Below are 24,483 nucleotides of genomic sequence, written 5' to 3'. Positions count from 1 at the left end.
TCCCCTGTACTCTGGAGCAGTGCTAACAGGTGTCTGTTTCATCACACCCTCTCCAGCACTGAATATTGTGATTTTTTAAAAGTTCCAGGTATCTTTCCTTTGCAATTACTTGATTACCTTTGAAGTTAACTTTTTCTCATGTATATTAGTTACTTTATTTCTTCTTTAGTTCAATGTCTTTGCTCGGACATACTCTTCTTTGAGTAATCCTATTTTGTTTGAGTTCATGGGAAGCAATAGCAGCTTCCATGGAGGAAGGTGGGGGACTACTGGGGGGAGAGTGGTGCTGGACCAGATGTGGCTGGCAGTGGCTCCTGTTAAAGGTTAGATCGGAGGTGAGGGGGTTAAGGGAGGTGTTAGGTCCTGAGACTGAAATGTTAGGCTGGGGGCACACAGTCAAAGGTCACCATTTGGGAGTTTGGGCTCCTGGGGTCTGGTGGGAGGATGAGGGTCAGACCCGGGTTTGGTGAGGGATGCAGGAGGGGAGTGGTCTAGCTGGGAAGGCCTGTGGGTCTGGGTGGCTCCCCGAATTCAGGCCGCCAGCACCAGGGCCACCACACTGTCCAGGCCCCCAATAGCCAGACGGACCTGCAGCTTCAGCTCCGGCTGCGCTGCAAGGGCTGTGGGAGGTCAAGTGGCCCCCAAGCCTGTACCTCCTCGCCTCTGAGCTGGGCGTGCACCCCTCTTCAGGGAAACAGCCTGAGCAGCCTCTCTAGGTGACATCACCTGGTGACACCATTAGCGGGGTTCGCCACACAGCCTGATGCTGCGCAGGCTAGGGGAGACTTCATGGGAGGAGGTCCTCTGTCCCCTAACCCCACCACCACAGGCCGGGATCCCTCATCCTGCACACACGGTGGTCTGTAACAGGCACCCAGAGGCAGGGGTTGGGGCAGGGAGTTCCCACAGTGTCAGAAACCGCTCGTCCCAAGGGTCCCACGGTCTCAGTGTTGCCACATGACTGCATGGCCTCGGTGTTGTGCCACTACTTTCTGATGCCAGTTTTGCATTAACCGCAAGAACAGCTTCCCTCTTCGCCCTCCTGGGACTCACAGTTCTGTTGCATATGCTCCTTCCAAAGGGCAGTTTCTAGTTCTTGGCCATGTGGGGTGTTGCTGACTTTTCATTCTAGGTTTGCACATGGGGCATCCTGAATTCTGTGAGGATGGTGACTGTCTGTTTTACAGCAAGCCTGTGAGCGAATAAATATGATCCCCATTTTACATCTACTCTCTGACTGTAGTAACATTTCCTCAAGTGGGACTGGATCCTATAAACCAATTCCTACGCTCCACTACACTGAATAAGAATGAGGATCCGAGCTCACCTTTCACGTGAAGAGCCAATGAGGCAGCCTCACATTCCAGGCCGGGTGCCGGGCTGGGAGGCAGCCTCATGTCCCAGCAGCGCAAGTCCCCACCCCCTTCCCCGCCCACCAGCTCCTGCTGGGAGCGCAGCCTTTTGAACAGTCATTACTGTGACGAAGTAACGACAATTTGCATATTACCTCTTTATATATATAGAAGATATTTATTGGTTTTGGAGAGGAGGAGGAAGGGGAGAGAGAGCTAGAAACATCAATGATGAGAGAATCATTGATTGGCTGCCTCCTGCACACCCCACACTGGGGATCAAGCCCGCAACCTGGGCATGTGCCCTGACTTGGAATCGAACTCTGACCTCCTGGGCCATGCCGGCTGAGTCATAACTTCTTTTTTAAATAATTGATTTTAAAGTCATTTGGAACAGTTTGGCCTTGTCTTATTCATCTCTGACTCTGAGAGAATTAGGCAGGTCCAGGCAAAAGACAAAGTAAAATGAGCTCTTGATTAACTGTTTAAAAAGAGCATTCTAGCCAAAACCGGTTTGGCTCAGTGGATAGAGCGTCGGCCTGTGGACTGAAAGGTCCCAGGTTCGATTCCGATCAAGGGCACGTAACTTGGTTGCGGGCACATCCCCAGTAGGGGGTGTGCAAGAGGCAGCTGATCGATGTTTCTCTCTCATCGATGTTTCTAACTCTATCCCTCTTCCTTCCTCTCTGTAAAAAATCAATAAAATATATTAAAAAAAAAAAAAAGAGCATTCTATTACGTGCTAATTACATTAGCAGAGGTATTACAAAGAGTTGACCCAATCAGGTGACTTTAGGAAGAGTCTAGGTCCTAGGCTTAATGAATTCTTATTTTCCTCTGTTTTTTGCTGTCCTCCAAAGTGACTGTTTCTATTCCCTCTTTTATAGTAATCACAATTAATAACTCTGATTGCCAAATAAAAAACTGTGTAGGGATCAGAGATGCTGGAACATCTTGCAGACCTCCAAAAAGAATCTTCAAGAATAGTCATGGCTATTTGACTTATGCAGCCTAGTCCTTTGTACCTGCACGTTGATGGATGGTTGAGGGGTGCCTTGGACACAGTTATGTGTCAAGAAGAGGTTACCCTTAACTTAAGTTTGTGTGGCAGATTGCAGTAAGGCATCCCTGCAGTAGTTGGTAATTACAGTAAACCTGCTATAACATGCATTTGGATACAAGGGATTGACTTCAGTTCTCAGGCCAGTCCATTTCTCAGATTCCAGGAGGGGCTAGCCAGGGGAATAGCATCATTATTTTGAGACTCTTCAGTTCAGTAACCAGTCTAATAACATGAAAGCAAATAAAGTGTTCTTCTCATTCCTCCCCTCCATAATGGAAAATATTTAAAAATTGCTGTTTGTTTTTTTATTGAGAGTAATAACACAGTCCTATATTTTTACCCAGTTGAATTGGAGGGGGGCTCATTTAATAATGAGGTTTTTACTATATTGGATTTGTTTTTACCCAGATTGTTTCTTTTCATACTAGCATAGACTTCTGCCTCACTCTTTAGACCGTTTCTCTGCGTATTTTTATTTTCAGAAATGGCTAGGATAAGAAATAAAAGGAGATGAAATTCAAACCAGTCAGTTTCATCTGGACAGCTGGATTATCATAGCCACTCCATCACCTACCTAGGCTTGATTTATTTGTACTGGGAGGACGCATGTCTCACTTGCTTTTTTTTTCTCTTCCATTTCTAGGAGGGCTGTTGGCCCGCCACTGTGCTGTTAAACAGTATGCAGTCCTTTCGGGAGCAAAGCAGTTACCACGGAAACCAGCAGAGCTACCCACAGGAGGTACACGGCTCCTCCCGGCTAGAAGAGTTCAGCCCTCGCCAGGCCCAGATGTTCCAGAATTTTGGGGGCGCAGGTGGTGGTGGTGGCAGCAGTGGCGGCAGCAGTGGTGGTGGGCGGCGAGGGACAGCAGCGGCTGCAGCAGCGATGGCTAGCGAGACCTCTGGCCATCAAGGCTACCAGGGTTTCAGGAAAGAGGCTGGAGACTTCTACTACATGGCAGGCAACAAAGACCCCGTGGCGGCAGGCACCCCGCAGCCTCCCCAGCGAAGGCCTTCTGGGCCTGTGCAGAGCTATGGACCCCCCCAGGGGAGCAGCTTTGGCAATCAGTATGGGAGTGAGGGTCATGTGGGCCAGTTTCAAGCACAGCACTCTGGCCTTGGTGGTGTGTCTCATTATCAGCAGGACTACACGGGGCCTTTCTCTCCAGGGAGTGCTCAGTACCAGCAGCAGGCATCCAGCCAGCAGCAGCAGCAGCAAGTCCAGCAGCTGAGACAACAGCTTTACCAGTCCCATCAGCCTCTGCCACAAGCCACTGGCCAGCCAGCGTCAGGCTCATCCCATCTGCAGCCGATGCAGAGGCCCTCAACTCTGCCATCCTCTGCTGCTGGTTACCAGTTACGAGTGGGTCAGTTTGGCCAGCACTACCAGTCTTCTGCTGCCTCCTCCTCCTCCTCGTCCTCCTTCCCGTCACCACAGCGTTTCAGCCAGTCTGGGCAGAGCTATGACAGCAGTTACAGTGTGAATGCTGGATCCCAGTATGAAGGGCATAATGTGGGTTCTAACGCACAGGCTTATGGATCACAATCAAATTACAGCTATCAGCCTCAATCTATGAAAAATTTTGAACAAGCAAAGATTCCACAAGGAACCCAGCAGGGGCAGCAGCAGCCTCAGCAGCAGCAGCCGCAGCAGCAGCCTCAGCAGCAGCAGCAGCCTCAGCCTCAGCAGCAGCAGCAGCAGCACGCTCCTCAGCACGTGATGCAGTACTCCAACGCTGCCACCAAGCTGCCCTTGCAGAGCCAGGTGGGGCAGTACAACCAGCCCGAGGTCCCTGTGAGATCCCCCATGCAGTTTCACCAGAACTTCAGCCCCATTTCTAACCCTTCCCCAGCTGCCTCTGTGGTTCAGTCTCCAAGCTGTAGCTCTACCCCATCTCCTCTTATGCAGAGTGGGGAGAATCTCCAGTGCGGGCAAGGCAGTGTGCCCATGGGTTCTAGAAACAGAATCCTACAGTTAATGCCTCAGCTCAGCCCAACCCCATCGATGATGCCCAGTCCTAATTCTCATGCTGCCGGCTTCAAAGGGTTTGGACTAGAAGGAGTGCCAGAAAAGCGCCTGACGGACCCTGGGTTGAGTAGTTTGAGTGCCCTGAGCACTCAAGTGGCCAATCTTCCTAATACTGTCCAGCACATGCTACTTTCTGATGCCCTGACACCTCAGAAGAAGACCTCCAAGAGGCCCTCCTCTTCCAAGAAAGCAGACAGCTGCACAAACTCTGAAGGCTCCTCCCAGCCTGAAGAACAGCTGAAGTCCCCCATGGCAGAGTCACTGGATGGAGGCTGCTCCAGCAGTTCTGAGGATCAAGGTGAGAGAGTCAGGCAGCTGAGTGGCCAGAGCACTAGCTCTGACACCACCTATAAGGGTGGAGCCTCCGAGAAAGCCGGCTCCTCCCCAGCACAAGGCGCTCAAAATGAAGCCCCCAGACTCAGTGCCAGTCCTGCAGCCAGAGAAGAGGCGGCCTCGCCAGGTGCTAAGGATACGCCATCATCATCCGAGGGCAACCCAAAAGTCAATGAGAAGACCATTGGGGTGATTGTCTCCCGGGAAGCCATGACAACTCGGGCAGAAAAGCCTGGTGGACAAGATAAAGGCTCTCAAGAGGATGATCCCACAGCCACTCAAAGGCCACCCAGCACGGGTGGGCCCAAGGAAATCAGTCATGCATCAGTTCCACAGCCAGAGCCTCCAGGAGGAGGGGGCAAAGGAAACAAGAGTGGCGATAACCCCAACCACAATGGAGAGGGCAATGGCCAGAGCGGGCACCCCCCAGTAGGCCCTGGCTTCATAGGCAGAACTGAGCCTAGCAAATCTCCCGGAAGCCTGCGCTATAGTTACAAAGACAGCTTTGGGTCAGCCATGCCAAGAAGTGTCAGTGGCTTTCCTCAGTATCCTACAGGACAAGATAAGGGGGATTTCACTGGCCATGGGGAGCGAAAGGGTAGAAATGAGAAGTTCCCCAGCCTCCTGCAGGAAGTGCTTCAGGGTTACCACCACCACCCTGACAGGAGATACTCTAGGAGTACTCAGGAGCATCAGGGCATGGCTGGTGGTCTAGAAGGAACCACGAGGCCTAATGTCTTAATTAGTCAAACCAATGAATTAGCTAGCAGGGGCCTTTTGAACAAAAGCATTGGGTCCCTATTAGATAACCCCCACTGGGGCCCCTGGGAGAGGAAATCAGGCAGCTCGGCTCCGGAAATGAAACAGATCAATTTGGCTGACTATCCAATTCCCAGAAAGTTTGAAATAGAGCCTCAGTCATCAGCCCACGAGCCCGGGGGTTCCCTCTCCGAAAGAAGGTCGGTGATCTGTGACATTTCTCCACTAAGACAGATTGTCAGGGACCCGGGGGCTCACTCGCTGGGACACATGGGTGCTGACACCAGACTTGGGAGGAATGAACGTCTCAATCCAAGTTTAAGTCAGTCGGTCATTCTTCCAGGTGGCTTGGTGTCCATGGAAACAAAACTAAAATCCCAGAGCGGGCAGATAAAAGAGGAAGACTTTGAGCAATCCAAATCCCAAGCTAGTTTCAACAACAAGAAATCTGGAGACCACTGCCATCCTGCTGGCATCAAGCACGAGTCTTACCGAGGCAATGCCAGCCCTGGAGCCGCCGCCCATGACTCCATCTCAGACTATGGCCCTCAAGACAGCAGACCCACGGCCATGCGGCGGGTCACTGGCAGAATGGGTGGTCGGGAGGGCATGAGGGGTCGGCCCCCTTCTCAGTATCATGACTTTTCAGAAAAACTGAAGATGTCTCCCGGGAGGAGCAGGGGCCCAGGGGGAGACCCTCATCACATGAACCCACATATGACCTTTTCAGAGAGGGCCAACCGGAGTTCATTACATGCTCCCTTTGCTCCCAACTCGGAAAGCCTGGCCTCTGCGTATCACACAAACACGCGGGCTCATGCTTATGGGGATCCCAGTGCAGGTTTGAATTCTCAGCTCCATTACAAGAGGCAGATGTACCAACAGCAACAAGAGGAATATAAGGACTGGAGCAGCAGCTCTGCTCAGGGAGTGATCGCTGCAGCCCAGCACAGGCAGGAGGGCGCCCGGAAGAGCCCCAGGCAGCAGCAGTTCCTGGACAGAGTGCGAAGCCCTCTGAAAAATGACAAAGATGGTATGATGTATGGCCCACCGATGGGGACTTACCATGACCCCAGCGGTCAGGAAGGTGGGCGCTGCCTCATGTCTAGTGACGGTCTGTCTAACAAAGGCATCGAATTGAAGCATGGCTCCCAGAAGTTACAGCAAGAATCTTGCTGGGATCTTTCTCGGCAGACTTCTCCAGCCAAAAGCAGCTGCCCTCCAGGAATGTCCAATCAAAAGAGATATGGACCACCCCATGAGACGGATGGGCATGGACTGGCTGAGTCTGCACAGTCATCCAAACCTGGCAACGTTATGCTGAGGCTTCCAGGGCAAGAGGATCATTCTTCTCAAAACCCCCTGATCATGAGGAGGCGTGTCCGTTCTTTCATCTCGCCCATTCCCAGTAAGAGACAGTCACAAGACGCGAAAAACAGCAACACTGAAGACAGAGGACGCCTCCTTCACCCATCAAAAGAAGGCGCTGATAAAGCATTCAATTCCTATGCCCATCTTTCTCACAGCCAGGACTTCAAGTCCATCCCTAAGAGAGAATCCACCAAGGACCTCACAAGTTCAGACAATAGAAACTGCCCTCCTGTTACCCTCACAAGTCCTGCTAAGACCAAAATACTGCCCCCACGCAAAGGACGGGGACTGAAATTGGAAGCTATAGTTCAGAAGATCACTTCCCCAAATATTAGGAGGAGTGCGTCCTCGAACAGTGCAGAGGCTGGGGGAGACACAGTCACTTTGGATGACATACTGTCTCTGAAGAGTGGCCCTCCTGAAGGTGGGAGCGTTGCTGCTCAGGATGCCGAGATGGAGAAGAGAAAAGGTGAGGTGGTATCTGACCTAGTCTGTCCAACAAACAAGGAGCTGAACATAGAAAAGCCTCTTGCGAGGTCTTCAGAGGAGTGGCGTGGCAGTGGGGATGACAAAATGAAGCCTGAGACACACCCAGACACGGTCACTGCTGGAAAGGAACCCCCTGGTGCCATGACATCCGCAACCTCACAGAAACCTGGGAGTAACCAAGGGAGACCAGATGGTTCCCTGGGTGGGGCAGCGCCTTTAATCTTTCCTGACTCCAAGAATGTACCTGCAGCAGGAGGACTGGCCCCTGAGGCAAATCCGAAGGCTGAAGAGAAGGAGACCGATACAGTGACCATTTCCCCCAAACCAGAGGGTTTCCCCCCAAAGGGGTATTTCCCTTCAGGAAAGAAGAAGGGGAGACCCATTGGTAGTGTGAATAAGCAAAAGAAACAGCAGCAGCCACCACCTCCACCCCCTCAGCCCCCCCAGATACCAGAAGGTTCTGCAGATGGAGAGCCAAAGCCAAAAAAGCAGAGGCAAAGGAGGGAGAGGAGGAAGCCTGGGGCACAGCCAAGGAAGCGGAAAACCAAACAAGCAGTTCCCATCGTAGAGCCCCAAGAACCTGAGATCAAACTAAAGTATGCCACCCAGCCACTGGATAAGAGTGATGCCAAGAACAAGTCTTTTTTCCCTTACATTCACGTAGTAAATAAGTGTGAACTTGGAGCCGTTTGTACAATCATCAATGCTGAAGAAGAAGAACAGACCAAATTGGTGAGGGGTCGGAAGGGGCAGAGGTCTCTGACCCCGCCACCCAGCAGCACTGAGAGCAAGGCGCTCCCAGCCTCGTCCTTCATGCTGCAGGGACCTGTGGTGACCGAGTCTTCTGTGATGGGCCACCTGGTTTGCTGTCTGTGCGGCAAGTGGGCCAGTTACCGGAACATGGGTGACCTCTTTGGACCCTTTTATCCCCAAGATTATGCAGCCACTCTCCCAAAAAACCCACCTCCTAAGAGGGCCACGGAAATGCAGAGCAAAGTTAAGGTACGGCACAAAAGCGCTTCCAACGGCTCCAAGACGGACACTGAGGAGGAGGAGGAGCAGCAGCAGCAGAAAGAGCAGAGGAGCCTGGCCACCCACCCCAGGTTTAAGCGGCGGCACCGCTCGGAAGACTGCGGTGGAGGCCCTCGGTCCCTGGCCCGGGGGCTTCCCTGTAAAAAAGCAACCACAGAGGGCGGCAGTGAAAAGACTGTTTTGGACTCAAAGCCCTCTGTGCCCACCACTTCCGAAGGTGGCCCTGAGCTGGAGTTACAAATCCCTGAACTACCTCTTGACAGCAATGAATTTTGGGTCCATGAGGGTTGCATTCTCTGGGCCAATGGAATCTACCTGGTCTGCGGCAGGCTCTATGGCCTGCAAGAAGCGCTGGAAATAGCCAGAGAGATGGTGAGTATGAGAAATCCTTACCAGCTTGCTCTTTATCTTCTTTTTGGTTCTGCTTCTTCCACCTTTACCTATTTCAGCCTTACTGTTTTATTCTTAATATCATGTTGTAATTCCTCCAGGTTAAAGTCACTAGGCCCAAATGATGGGCAGAAATTTGGAAGATTTATTTAACTTTTAATTTTATCAATAATAGGTGTTTATAGGTTACAAAGTCAAGCTAGTGCAAAACAGCTTACTAAATAGACATCTTCCACCCCTCCTCAGATTGACTTCTGATTCATTCTTCTGCTAGTTTCCTGTTTCTAAACAGTCAGCTTCTGCTATTTGTGTTATTTACTGATCCACTTTTCCTATTTTTCAACATCTGACTAATACTTAATGAAATATGCTATGGCTATATTTCCTTTTTTCTAAAACTTCTCGTATCTCTAAAATTATTAATTCATGTTATTATTTGCTTTTTATTTTTTTGGACCACATCTCTCTAATTCAGACTTTGCCATTGAAATGTTTATTATTTAGGTCTGTTTCATAACTGTTACACTAGGGCCGTGGTCGGCAAACCAGCTCGCGAGCCACGTGTGGCTCTTTGGCCCCTTGAGTGTGGCTCTTCCACAAAATACCACTGATGGGTGAGTCTATTTTGAAGAAGTGGCGTTAGAAGAAGTTTTAAAAATTTGGCTCTCAAAAGAAATTTCAGTCATTGTACTGTTGATTTTTGGCTCTGTTGACTAATGAGTTTGCCGACCACTGCACTAGGGTGTTCGTCACCATCATTTGTCTTTCCCCTAGTAAATGCTCTTTCTTGAATCCTGTCTTTTTGCCTTTCTTAGTCTGGACTTTTACTTAATGGAGTATATCATCCTTTAGCAATTTCCTGAGAAAGGTGCATGGGAGGTACATATGTTGCGATTTTGCCTACTGAAAAGGTCATTATTCAGTCATGTTTAATTGAAGATTGGTTGGGTATAGAATTCTAGATTTGAAATCATTTTCTCTCACTCTCTTGGTGTCATGACTCCTGGCTTATCCTTCTAGGGTTGCAGTTGAGAGGACTAGAGGGGTGTTTTTTATTTGTTTGTTTTGGGTTTTGTTTTTTATTGGTTGATTGGTTTTACAGAGAGAGAAAGGGAAGGAGAAAGAGAAACATCGATTTGTTGTTCCACTTATTTATGCATTCATTGGTTGATTCTTGTATATGCCCTGACTGGGATTGAACCCTGTCCCAAGTAGATCCTGGGAAAGGATCTGGGGTGTTTACCTAAGGCGTCCCTTGAGATAAACTTTAACCGTGCAGGTGTTGGGACATTCACGTAGTTGCTAGCGAAGAGGCTACCCTACACAAGCAGGACCAAGGGCAGGCCTAGGACCGAAGAGACCAGAAGCTTTAATTTCAGTTTTAAGCGTACGCAAAATGATTCCATTAACTGCCGGAGGAATTACACCACATGAAACATATGCAGTTGCAAATCACACAGCACTTTATTACTCACAAAAGTTCTGATGCTGCGGGTACAGGCTTGAGGGGATCCCGGTGGTGCTGTCCTCTGGGGTCCGGCACCTGGGCTGGTCCGGTCCGGTCCGGATGCAGGGGGCTGGCATTCCTCACCCGAGAGCGTGGTCGCGTCTCGATCGGGAGGTACTAGCCGTTCTTCTGTGGTCTGGCAGGGAGAGGAGCGTGGAGTGGCGTCGCTCACCGGACTGACAAAAGGACGTGCCTTTGTGGTGGCCTCGACAGGCGAGCACTGTTGGCTGGTCAGGACCCATTTTTAAAGCCTGTTTCATACTCGCAGCAGTTCAGGTGGCTATCAATGAATGATGTCCATGCACGCATGTTAATCTCAAACAGGGCGAGGGGCTACATGTGGTTATCTAGGGAGAGTACATCACTCACACATGGTTATCTTAGCAAGTCACTGAGTCAGTAATTGAAGTTCAAATCCTTGTCTCTGGGGGTACACACGCTTCAGGGCAGTGGGGAATATGTCCTTAATATCACACTTTACGGTCGGAGAAACCAAGATGGCGGCATAGGTAAACACCTAAACTGCTGCCTCGCACAACAATTTCAAAACTACAACTAAAAGACAGAACGGACACCATCCAGAACCACAGGAAAGCAGGCTGAGTGAAAATTCTACAACTAGAAGGAAGGAGAAAAGCTCACAGAGAATTGGAGGTACGGCAAAGGGGCTTTGTGCGCGCAGAGAGGAAGGGCGGCTGAGAGCTTGGCTGACTTCCTCTGGCGGAAGGGGGAAGGAAGCCTCGGACCACGAGCTGGGAAAGGCAGAAGTCTGAAGGCGCACACGGGCCAGTGCGCACAAAGGCTGCGGAGGTAGCCATAGGCTTTCCCTAGTGAAAGGGAGTCAGAGGATCCGGACTGAGCCCCAGTTCTGACTGCAGTGAACCCCGGTACCAGGCGAGCCCCTGGGGACCCACGCTCTTGTAGGGGGAGTCTGGACTCTCGGGCGGAGACTCAGGAGCCGGGGAAGGCGGAGGACTGAAAGTGCGCACACGCGCCGCGCCGGTGCGCACAAAGGCTGCGGGGGTTGCCACAGGCTTTCCCTAGTGGAGGGGAGTCAGAGGATTCTGACTGCACCGAGCCCCAGTTCTGACTGCAGTGAACCCCAGTTCCAGGCGAGCCCCTGGGGACCCACGCTCTTGTGGGGGGAGTCTGGACTCTCAGGTGGAGACTCGAGCTGGGGAAGGCGGAGGACTGAAAGCGCACATGCGCGCAGGGGCGGGGCTGACAGGAAGCCAAGACTGAGACTCCACCCCATCCAAGCTGAGCACAGAGGCTATTGCAATTTGGCAAGTCTAATCCTATAAGGCTGTCTCCAGCACCGGGCTTCTCCCAGCATAGACACAGCTGATCCTTACAGCCAACTGGCCCGGAGGTCAATTCTTCCCAGTGATACCAACAACAATAAAGACTTAATTACAACAAGGCTGTACACACAGTCCACAAAGGGGTGCACCAAGAGTGTCCACCTCAGGTTAACTGGGGAAGCAGACCCACTGGGCCATATTGGAAACCTAGCACAAATATCTACCTTACCAACTCAGGGATTCAGTGAAAATTCGGGGTCAAAGAATCAGATCACAAACGAAAGAAATGGAGGAAAACAAACGACTGGATATAGAATTCAAAACCACCGTTATAAGACTTTTTAAGAATATCCTAGAAAAGGCCGATAAATATAACGAGACCCTCGAAGATATGAAAAAGGACCAACTAGAAATTAAACATACACTGACTGAAATAAAAAATATTATACAGAGACCCAGAAACAGAATAGAGGAACACAAGAATCAAGTCAAAGAATTGAAATACAAAGAAGCAAAAAACACTCAACCGAAAAAGCAAAAAGCAAAAAAAAAAATCCAAAAAGTTGAAGATAATGTAAGAAGACTCTGGGACAACTTCAAGCGTACCAACATCAGAATTATGGGGGTGCCAGAAGAAGAGAGAGAGCAACATACTGAAAACCTATTTGAAGAAATAATGACAGAAAACTTCCCCCACCTGGTGAAAGAAATAGACTTACAAGTCCAGGAAGCCCACAGAACCCCAAACAAAAGGAATCCAAAGAGGACCACACCAAGACACATCATAATTAAAATGCCAAGAGCAAAAGACAAAGAGAGAATATTAAAAGCAGCAAGAGAAAAACAGTTAATTACCTACAAGGGAGCACCCATACGACTGTCAGCTGACTTCTCAACAGAAACTATGCAGGCCAGACGGGAGTGGCAAGAAATTTTCAATGTGATGAATAGCAAGAACCTACAACCAAGATTACTCTACCCAGCAAAGCTATCATTCAGAATTGAAGGGCAGATAAAGAGCTTCACAGATAAGAAAAAGCTGAAGGAGTTCATCACCACCAAACCAGTACTATATGAAATGCTGAAAGGTATTCTTAAAGAAGAGGAAGAAGAAAAAAGTAAATAGAAAAAATTATGAACAACAAATACATATCTATCAACAAGCCAACCTAAAAATCAAGTGAATTAAAAACCTGAGGAGCAGAATAATCTGGTGAATATAATAGAATCAGGGGCATAGAAAGGGAGTGGGCTGATAATTCTCAGGGGGAAAGGGGTATGGGGGGGTTCATGAAGAGAATGGACAAAAATCATACACCTATGGATGAGGACAGTGGGGGGGAGGTAAGGGCAGAAGGTGGGGTGGGAAAGGGGTGGAGGGGAGCTATGGGGGGAAAAAGGAGAAATAATTGTAATAATCTGAATAAAGATTTATTTAAAAAAAAAAATATCACACTTTACGTTTCAAGGAAGTTAACTCAAACCTTTTAAAATCTTTTTAACATTTTTAGGCATTTTTTAAACATTTCTATATATTACTATAACAAACCCGAAACCTTGGCGATAGGACTGCACTCTAACAACTGAACTACCCAGCCAGGCCCTGGAATTCTGATTTTCATTTTCTATATGTGTGTTCTATCTTCTTCCCAGGAAGGTTTGAGGATCTTCTCATGTTCCCTTGGGGTCTGACATCTCAGAATGATAGGCATTGAGGTCAATCGGTATTCATTGTGCTGGCTGCTCTGTGAGGTTCAGCCACCTGTAAACTCATGCCTTTCAGTTTGGGAAGTTTGTCACGTGTTATTTCTTGCATGATTTCTTTCCCTCCGTCTTCTCCGTTCTCTTTCTGGAACTCCTGTTAATTAGGTGTATTGTACCTTCTGGGTTGATCCTCTGGCTTTATCTTTTCTCCTGTTCTGTGTTCTCTCTCTCTGTCTTTTTGTTCTAATTTCTCCATGTTTTCTTCAACTTTTATCATCTAACCTTTTATTTATCTTAATTTCTGATATCTTGGAGCTTTCTCTTCTCTGAATATCCCTCTAAAGAGACAGTTACCTGGTTGAATTGGGCTGAGTTAGGGATCCAACTCCTCTTACAAACTCTGAGTTAATGTTCTGGTTGCCAGCCCCATCTTACACCACCCACTTTCTGAGACACTGCCTTCTCAGGATCTGTGCCACAAGGGGCTGGTTTTCTAGGGACCCCTATTCTCTCTGCTTCCTTTCTGTCTGCTGAATCACTTATTCTGTGTCTATTCTATTTCAGGCTTCCAGAATTTGGACATCTTTTTTCTTTTTTTACATCTTTATTATTGAAAGTATTACATGTCCCCTTTTTCCCCCCATTGATCCCTCCAGCCCACCCCCACCCCAGGCCTTCACCACCCTATTGTCTGGGTCCATGGGTTATGCATATATGCATACAAGGTCTTTGGTTGATTACCCACCCTCCCCTCCCCCGCCTTCCCTCTGCGATTCCACACACTGTTCCATGCTTCTGTGTCTCTGGATCCCACTCCTTTCATCAGTTTATTTTGTTAATTAGATTCCACTTATGAGTGAGATCATGTGATACTTGTCTTTCTCTGAGTTATTTAGCATGATACTCCACAGAGTTTGGACATCTCTTGTGTGTTATTTGTTTCCTCTCCCATTCTTCATGTCCTCATGAATTTGTCTTAAAAGTTTATCCCTTGATTTCTGTGGGAGGGAAAATAACGTGTAAATGTATGGTTTGAACTACAATTTCTAATCAGGTGAGAGATCTTTTGTACTAATTTATATTTAAAACTTATAGTTGACAGTTAAACAAATGACTTTCAATCATAATAAGGATTTTATCAGCCAGAATTATAGTATTCTTAGACACTTTTTACTGTCCTCTCCACCCTTTGTCATTGAATTATCCCCAGAATTTATAACAGTGTCTGATAAAAAGGAAGTACTCAAGCTATAGTTAAAATGTAATTACTGTGAAATTTATATATTTTTTAAATTGGAACATTCTAATGGTAACACAAGGGGATTGTCTTTCCCTCACGTTCTTTCTTCTATTTCCTTCCCTGTCTCCATCGTCGATGTCACTCCCAAACCCCAAGTTTGAAATAGATTTACTTCTTAGACACAGTGACATTTTAAAACGCAAAAGTCTTAAAGTGATACAACATTTAAGACGCTAAAGTACAAAATTTTTCAAAATAGTCAAGTCCAAGCACTCAATAATCCATTAATCATCATTTTGTCCCAGTTCATGGCCTGCTTGCCAACTTTCCTCTAGAAAGTTAAACTATTTGGTGGGTTGGTTTGTCTTATTTGTTACTTCTTGGTGTGTGTCCTGTCCATCCATCAGTGTTTTCTTCATTACAACATAGATTATTATTAACATCTCTTAGAGTAATGTTTACGTATAAACTTTTGAACATTCTATAACAATAGTGGGTAACCAGTAATCAGCAGGCTAAACCCTCCTGCCTAGCAAAGCCTTCCATCCTGTGTCTCAATCAAAGTCTAGTTTATAGAAAGTAGAAGGTACCCAACAATGATGTGACCACCCTAAGTCATAATTCCCATCATCCCCAAAGGTTGGTGAACAGTGGAGCTTGCATTTTTAAATTCCCAATGAGGAATCCATGTCTTCAGGAAGTGACAGTTTAGTCTATTACTTGTCAGGTTTGATCCCAAAATAAAATCTGGAATGTTATAATTGGAACATATCCACTGAATATGATAAATCGGCCTTTTTCTAACCCATCCCCCATAACCCGCATTGACTAACTGGTTAAAATAACATGAAGCATTTTGGGTACAGAACATTGAAAGTAATTTTTTTGTTTTTTAAAATATTAATTGCAGCCTCAACTGTTTCATAAGTGCTTCAAATTAATCATGTGTTCTAAGGGATGAAAGTTGGAATGCTTTATTTAAAGGTAAAAGGTCCCTACGCTTCTATATAATAGAGTCTCTACACCTAGATGTTTTAGTTTTCTGATAGCTCCATCAGGGCTGCAAATTCTACCCTCTCCTTTAATGAAAGGTTTCAGAACACAAACAGTTGAGCAATCTTTTTTATTTTTTTAATATATTTTATTAATTTTTTACAGAGAGGAAGGGAGAGGGATAGAGAGTTAGAAGCATCGATGAGAGAAAAACATTGATTAGCTGCCTCCTGCACATTCCCTACTGGGTATGTGCCTGCAACCAAGGTACATGCCCTTGACCGGACTCAAACCTGGGACCCTTGAGTCCGCAGGCCAATGCTCTATCCACTGAGCCAAACCTGTTAGGGCAAGCAATCTTTTTTTTAATAGATATAATTGATGTATGACATTATGTTAGTTTCATGACCAATCTTAAATCTCATATTGCAGCTTTAAGCTTACTGCTTCACTAGAGGCCCGGTGCATGGATTTGTGCACATTGAAAGGAAATTAATTAGTAGGTGGCTGGCGGGGTGGGACTGGGCAAGACCGTCCAGACACGCCCTGTAGCCAACCTCCCATGGTCCCACCCGGGCCGGCCTCACCTGGGGTGGTGCAGGGCTCAAAGGGCATCTGCAGAGTGAGCAGGGTCCCTCCAGCAGGTGGGGTCCCTTGGCCTGGCCTGCGGGGATCGGGCTGGCACTCTGACATCCCCCGAGAGGTCCCAGAGTGCGAGAGGGCACTCGGCAAAGTTGCTGTCGCTCTGCAGCTCCTGCGTTGAGCATCTGCCCCCTGGTGGTCAGTGAGCGTCATACCTACTAGCCCGTCAGCCAGTCGCTTAGCCTCTTATATAGACAGATACTAGAGGCCCGTTGCACAGGATTCGTGCACTGGTGGGGCCGTGGCCTGTGGGATCAGCCGCTGTGGGAGTGCCACTCATCCCAGTCTGCCGAGCAGCTGCGGATCCGCCCTCTAAGTGGCTGCTCCCTAGTCCGGCATCTTCTCTGGAGCTGGAGCACTCGCTTCTCCAGGGTACCCGGTCAAGGCCAGGCCCAGGGACAATAGCACTGAGAGGTGATGGAGTAGCCTCAGTCCCACAGCGGCCATGAACCCACCTCCCAGCCCCCGGGGTCAGCTCTGTGAGCCCGACAGCAGCCTGCAGGCATCCAGAGGAAGAGGTGGCAGGGAGCAAGGAGTAGGAGCCTGGGGCGAGGAGGCGATGATCATAGCCCAGGTTCCTGCCCATCGGCCCCGGGGTTCGGAGCGGGAGCAGCCACTCATCCCAGTCAGCCGAGTGGCGCTCCCACTGTGGTGGCGTACTGACTACCAGGGGGCAACTCCTGCATTGAGCATCTGCCCCCTGGTGGTCAGTGCACATCATAGCATCTGGTCAACCTGTCGTTCTGGTCATTCCACCATTTGATTGCTGGGCTTTTATTATATAGGAGGATTGTACCTACTCACTTTGCCAGTACTCTTTAAAAATATTAACTTGCTATTCCTCAAGTCTATTCTATTTATTTTACTTCCCTCTTTTAGAATAGAATGCTAGGTTTTATGTTTAATTTTTCAGAAGACTAGCACATCTGTTTTATTCTCCCAAGCCACCCAGTGAGATAGAAAGGGAGAACATACCATTCCATTACCCTTAGAATAAAGGAAGACTCGACTTTGTGACACGCTCAGACTTCGTGATGTGTTGGTTTTAAAAATGGTTTAAAAAGTTATGCTTCTTGGCTCTTAGCTGATGTTCCACTATGACTACAAGATCTTTTTCTGTTATGCTTAGCTTTTATTCTAAGGTACTCAAGAACAGATGAAAATTACACTAACTTGCCTTCTTTTATTTAATTTGACTGATGACGTTTCAATTTGTCTAGGTCATTTGAGTCTGGTTTTATCTTAGATTTTAGCAGATACATCCAATTTTGGTCTGTTTAATAAGCATGCTCTCAATCCTGTTACGTTGAGATAAGGCCACATATATTTTATTAGAGATCCATTTTGGCCTGTGTATTTATCAGGTGTTTGACAAGCATGATGTAACAAAATAATACGGAGTACTCCAGGGACAGTAGCTCCCCTTCCTGTAAGTGTAACACTACGTGGAAAGCTAGAACATTCTTGTACAGACAGCCTTCACTCCCCTTCCCTTTTAGAGTGTAGGACTTAATCCATTCATTTCTGTACAGTCCTCTTTGGTTTTGTCTAACTTTGACCTCTGCTTATCTGGGTGTAATTATATATGTGAATCCACAGTGACCTCTGGCATGAATGGTGTGACAGTAAGTTGCTTCTAAAAGGCATACATGTGATTTGGTATGTAAAAATCACCTTTGACACATTTAGGAATGCGAGGCCTTGAGGATTGTGGCATCAGACAGGGACCTGGTAACCATGGATCTCTGGTGTGTCCCTTGACAGCACAGCCCAGCTTTGCCTGTACTTGTTCCGGTCGCTCCTCTGCCACCAGGCTGACAACACCATGCAGAATTTTACATCTTGTTTTATCCCACAGTATATATTAAAGAACTGGTTTTAGTTTAAAAAAAAATTGGGGTCAGTATATTAAAAATAATATTTAAAGTGTATTTTTAATACAAGTTTAAATAATGGAAAAAATTTATCTCCCCCAAGCTAATAGCCTAACATCCTCCTTGATTTACTTCACATTGTGACAAAAACATTATTTGACAAGCATAAAAGTATTAATACATTGATTACATTATTAAAATGTGACCGCATGTTAAAACAACAACAAAAAAATGTCAGTTCCCCTTTCTGGTTCTCTGTAAAATACAGGATTTATCCTAGATACTCCGTGAATTCCCATCTGTGTTGTGCTCAAGTTAGAAGCCTAGCAAGGATGCTGCTACCAGCCCAGGTCCTGTTCTTCACTCCAGGGTCCCTCTCCCCCGCCCACCTCCCATACAGATGCTCCACAGTGACCTCTGCTGGACTCCCTCTCCCCTCGCCCTCCCTCTCACATTCCCACACTCTTCCTCCCTCACCTGCCCTTCTCTGGCAGTCACTTGCTCTTTGTTATCAAAGCTCACACTTCTGTCACAGCCTGTCTGCATTACACATCAAGGCACCCAGGCCTGCTCACCTCTGTTCCCATGACTGTTAGCTATAGCAGAGAGTTGTGTAATTATCTTCTACCTCTTGCTCTCAACAGTTATCTCTTCTTTTTTAACACTACACGATGACCTTGAGACTCAACTCAGAATTTGGCTTTTCTAAATTCTAAGGAAGCTCATGTAAAATTTGCAGTTTTGAATTTTATTGCTTATATAACCTTCAGAATAAATTGTGACAAATTGTAAGACTCTTAATTTTCCTACAATGTTTATTTCTTTTAGGTGTAGAGAGATCATTCCTGTGATGTAAGCTAGTTATTGCTAATATGTTAAAAGGGCCAACAAGGTCTCCCTAGTCAGTTTTGCTCAGCAGTTAGAGCGTCAGCCCTTAGTCTGAAGGGTCATGGGTTCAACTCATGTCAAGGGCACATACCTCGGTTGTAGGCTCGATCCCCAGCAGAGGATGGCAGAGTCCTTGCTAGAAAACCACTAAAAATCTGAATTTGGTGCCCTGGCCTATGTCACTCTGGTTAGAGCATCGGCCCATGCACCTTAAGGGTCAAGGTTCAATTCCCAGTCAGGGGCATGTACCTGGGTTGCAGGTTCGATTCCCAGCCCTGGTTGGGGTGAGTACGGGAGGCAACCAATCGATGTTTCTCTCTCTTGCTCGCTCTCTCTTTCTCTTTTTCTCCCTCTCCCACATTTTACTACAACCTCAATGGCATTGGATGGTCTTAAATATGTAATTCTTTTTAATTTAATTTCTTGTGTTGGTGATATTGCTATTATTTCCTATTAATTTTAATGTTTTATGTCCATTGATCATTAATTTGGAATTTTAACATTTCTCCTCAATTTGTTGTCATTTTTCTGTGCATAGTTTTCCTAGTCTGAATAACTTCAATTGTCTGGAAAATTCAGATGTGCGGAAGTCCTTTCTTCAGGAGTGCCCCCTAAATGAGGCATTAGGAGAGCTCTTAGATAAAGCCTTCTCGCCTATAAATAGGATGATGATAGAGGACTGTTAAGAGGAAAACTAACCTCATTAGAGATCAGGTAACTCCTTGTGGGTACTAAACTGTTCCTAGAGGCTTTTGAGTTGAGGTCACTTTAAAGGAACTAAGTACTGCGGGCTGGTGCCTGTTCTGCAAGGTGTTCTCACATGGCATTGTAGTAAAGTTGTGTCCAGTCACTGAGCGTATTGGGGAGAAATGAAACTGAAGAGAAAAGCCAACCCCACGTGACCCTGTTCCTGTTAGCCAGGAAAGTGGAGTGGTTTGGGCTGCATGCGCTTCTGAGCGGACACTGGATTTGATGTTGGCAGCTTACTGTTGTGAAGTAATGTGTGGTAGGAGGATAGAACTGAAGACCTGCCACAGAAGCAGATGCGTAAGACCAAGGTCAACAAAGAAAAAATCTCTGCCTGAAACTGTAAAGTAGCATATAGAAAAAACTGTACTCAGTCTCATTACCAACACCTTTTACGTCTGTCTTTCACACGGTGTCGGAAGTGCTTGTCCTGGTGGTTCTTTGTAAGGCGCAGCTGCCAGGGACCATCGCCGCGGGTCTGCCTTCATCACAGAGGGCATCAGCACAGGTTTTGGTGGTGGTGTATTTCAGGGTGTGCCTCTTGAGAAAAATGTGAGAGTCAGGGTTCTAACACTGGTAATTGTTGTTCTAGACCAGTGGTCGGCAAACCGCGGCTCGCGAGCCACATGCGGCTCTTTGGCCCCTTGGCCAAATACCACGTGTGGGCGCGCACGTACAGTGCAATTGAAGGAGTACCCTAATTAAGTTAATAACAGTGTACCTACCTATATAATTTAAGTTTAAAAAATTTGGCTCTCAAAAGAAATTTCAATCGTTGTACTGTTAATATTTGGCTCTGTTGACTAATGAGTTTGCCGACCACTGGTCTAGACTGACCATCTAGAGGACAGCCTCCACTTTGACTCAGAAGAAGCGAGGGGAACCGTTACTGTATGAGAACATGACCTAATGACTCAAAACACAAGTTCCAGATCTGGCCAGCTGCCCACTGGCCTCACTCAAAACCAGTGTCCCCCACCTAGTTCCTGTCCCCTGCCCAAACAAAGACCTTGGAGCCATCTTAGACTCCTCTCCTCCCCTGTTTCTCCCATCCAGGCAGTCACTATATCCTGTTTTTATTTCCTATGAAACTCAAATCCCTTTTATCGTCATTGTCACCCTCTCTCATCACAGTAGCATCTTACCTGGTAATTGGTCTCCACACCCTTTAGTTTGAACACTCCCAGTCCATCCTCTACTTTGAAGTGATCTTTCTAAAAACCCAAGTATGGCCATGCCAATGCCAGCTTACACCCTGGTTTACTGGCCCCCTGTCCTCATTCATTCAGCCGTTCTGGTTGGCATCTGTTAGGTGTCAGGAACAAATCACCAGGTCACCTTAGATTGGGAATCCAGGTAAAGTTCGCTGAGAAGCTGAGATGGGAATAATGAGCCAGCCTTTGAGACTAGAGAGCATTTTATTTTTATTTAGTTATCTTTTTTTTTCTATTACAGTTGACAAGAGCACATTTTAATTTTCTTTTTTAATCATCACCCTAGAACAGGCGTGGGCAAACTACGGCCCGCGGGCCGGATCCGGCTGTTCTATCCGGTTCTCTTGCTCTCCCCTCCGCTCCTTTACTTTGAATTTATATTAGTTCACACAAACACACCATCCATGCTTTTGTTCCGGCCCTCCGGTCCAGTTTAAGAACCCATTGTGGCCCTCGAGTCAAAAAGTTTGCCCACCCCTGCCCTAGAATATGTTCTTATTGATTTTGAGAGAGAAATACTGATGTGAGAGAGAAACATTGATTGGTTGCCTCCCGTACGCGCCCCGACTGGGGATGGAACCTGAAACCTAGATAACCTTTGGTGCATGGGCAACGCTCCAGCTACCTGAGCCCCTGGGTCAGGGTGACAAGGGTGAATTTTTAGACAGAGGGTACAGGGGCTGTGGGAGGGTCAGAAACAAAGCCAGTGTGAGGAGACATATCAAATGAGGGAGAGGGTATCGCGGCTGGAGAGCTGATGCCTGGGGCCTGTGGGGGCAGGAGTGGAAACAGGGTTCTGGGTAAATGTGCCATTTCTTCCAATAGGAAGGCCTGCAGGAGGGACAGGTTTGTTGGGGAAGTCAGGAGGTGTGTTATGTTCATGTAAGTCTAAGGAGAGAAGTATAACCATTTCAGAATTAAGGAATTTCTGATCGTTTCTAAGCTTAGAGCAGCACCGTGTGAGTGCTGTGAGGGGTAGGTCTGTGTAAGCTCCCAGAGGCTGTGCTCACTTGACCAAGGGCCCAGGTGAGTCAGGAAGCTGATAACTGGACTCCACTATCAGGCTGTTGTAAGGGAACATGGGACATGCCATGGCAGTCCACTGACATTTAAAAATTGGAGGTGGGGGGGCGGGGGTAAGTATTGAATTTAGTCAAGATTTCGAATCCTGGTCCTGTTACTTCCAAGTTTCCATTTTCTTTGGCTGTTGAAGTGAGGATTGGCCTCTTCCTGAGTATTTTCCTACTCTGGGATTAAGTTTCTAAAACAGAAACGAAGGAAAAAAACGTCCATATCCATGAAGATGGATTGAGCCAATAGTTCTTAAACTTTCTTGGGGATAAAAAACGCCAGGGCGGCTGCACATGGACTAAAATCAACTCTGAAAACTCGGCGTTCAACTAGTCAACTGAAGCTAGAGACCACTAGCTCGATCATAAGCTAGTCCTCTAACTTTGGTAGCAGAGCTGCCAGACTAGGTTTGGACAGAGTTTTTCCTTCAGTGCAGTGTTTCTTGGAAGAAAAGGCATGGGGGTTAAAAGCACTGCTGTGGGAGCGGTGACCTGAAAGGCCCTGTGTGGTATCGCACACATTATCACCTCATTAAGTGACCCCATAAAGCAGCCTGCAGAGAGGGTTGGCGGACCTGGCAGGCCAGCTCTAGGGTGTGGGGACCAGTGACCTGTGGATAGTTGCATTGGCAGGAGCTGAACTCCGCCAAGGCCGGCTAGTTTTTTCAAGTTCCTTTCTGCTGGAACTTTGCCCCAAATACAAGTGCCTCCGCTGTCTGTTCCTTCTCAGGCCGCTCCTGCCCTTGAACTTCCAGAATAGGGTGGCTTTGCCCAACTAGGCCTTAACTCATAAATACTCAGGTCCCTCAAGGAGATGAGCAGATGAAAGGATTGGTGAGGTTGAGGTGGAAGTCCGTCTGGGCAAGTAGGAAGCGAGGCAGTAAAGATAAGAAAGCCCTCCAGAGCCAAGAATTTGGAGCTGCTTTGGAGATTTAAGTTCCAGCATAAGCCCATGTATTTGAAATTTTGTTAAAATAGGCCAATTGTGGCAGTAAATTAAGTCATTTCTGCAGCTGAAATTGTAAAGAGCTAAATCTGGGTGCCTCGCAAATCGAGCGGCGTAACTGGCTTTCCAGAAGCATAGGCCCACCTCCTGGGTGGGATGCACTGGGGAGAGAAATGGGATTATACCCAGAGCCACTTCCCTGGCAGGTAATTTCTTTTACAAGGCACCTTTTTTTACTAGTATTTAGAAAGCACAAAAGGTAAGGGTTTCTCTAGATAAGCCAATCCATGGTTGAGCAAAGGGTAAAATAAAAATAAGCTAATACATAGTGTTGTGCAACCTAAATTTCAAATCTCCATACTGAGAGAAAAGGCCGTTCTGTTTCTTCTCCCAGGGCCGCAGGGGCTCCTAATCCTGCTGGATTCCCACCTTTTCTCTGGTTCTCCGCAAACGCCAATTACTGCCCGAAACCTCCTGAACTTCCGCCCTTTCCTTTTTAGCTTCTTAAAGGGCACAAACCCCCTTTTTAAAAAAATCCTCATTCACGGATATTTTTCCATTGATTTTCAGAGAGAAAGGGAGAGACAGAGATAAATATGGATGTGAGAGAGACACATCGATTGGTTGCCTCCTGCATGCACCCCGATCAGGGCCTGGGCTGGGGAAGAGCCTGCAACCGAGGTACATGCCCTTGATTGGAATTGAACCCGGGACCCTTCGGTCCACAGGCAGACGCGTTATCCTCTGAGCTAAACTAGCTAGGATGGCAAACCCCTTTCATAACGTGTGAAAACTCTCCTAGACAAAGTATACCGTATATTGCTTTAAAAAAAAAGTTACAGCTTCTTTCTCCTATTACAAAAGAAAACCTCTGATTAGAATTATTTTAATGGAGTATTTGCACCTGTGGGCAAGATAAGGCACAAATTGTTTCAGGCAGAACCCAGGTGTGGCTTGCCCAGAGAAGCCTCCTTAGTGAAATCTGTGTTGACTCTGATAGAGTTATGAAGAATATGTATTAACAATAGACATTTTGTGCAAGAGAAAACCATTAAACCAAATCTTTTTTGTAATGCTTTAATATTCTAGAAGGTGGAGGTGAAGACTGGTACTCATATAAATTGTGGCAAGTGGAAGCATTTTCTTTTGGAAATTGCTTTGTTTGCCTCTGTAAATTTAGTCTTGTTGAACCTGAAGACTATAAACCCAGAAGAATTAGAATTAGTCAGGAAATTCTAGAACATTTAAAACCCACAGCAAGATCTAGGCTGTGTGGCTCAATTGGTTGGAGTGTTGTCCCGTACACCAAAAGATTGTGGGTTGCATTCCTGGTCAGGGTGCATGTGGGAGGCAATTGATCTGTTTCTCTCTAACACTGATGTTTCTCTCCCCTCACCCTTCCTTTCTCTCTAAAATCAATAAAAACATATCCTTGGGTAAGAATTAAAAAACCACACCCACAGTGAGTAGCCAGCATCTGTGCCCCTCACAGATGATGTTCATTCTAAACAGTTTCAGCTTTGTGGACACCTTGGTAGA

The 24,483-nt window shown here is 47.0% G+C and overlaps 1 protein-coding gene across 6 annotated transcripts in view; it reads left to right on the top strand.

Moving 5' to 3' along the window:
* The window catches only part of TCF20 (transcription factor 20), a 168,749-nt gene that overhangs the window by 119,218 nt on the left and 25,048 nt on the right, over positions 1-24,483 (top strand). For all 6 annotated transcript variants that reach the window (XM_080660599.1, XM_080660598.1, XM_080660600.1 and 3 more), the window contains one exon: positions 3,059-8,797. In XM_080660599.1, the coding sequence (XP_080516725.1) occupies positions 3,059-8,797 (5,739 nt within the window). The remainder of the gene's footprint in view (positions 1-3,058; positions 8,798-24,483) is intronic.

The sequence above is a fragment of the Plecotus auritus genome, assembly GCF_963455305.1.
Source record: "Plecotus auritus genome assembly, chromosome: 3".
In the NCBI taxonomy this organism is placed as follows: Eukaryota; Metazoa; Chordata; class Mammalia; order Chiroptera; family Vespertilionidae; genus Plecotus; species Plecotus auritus.
This window is presented reverse-complemented; position numbering and strand designations above follow the sequence as displayed.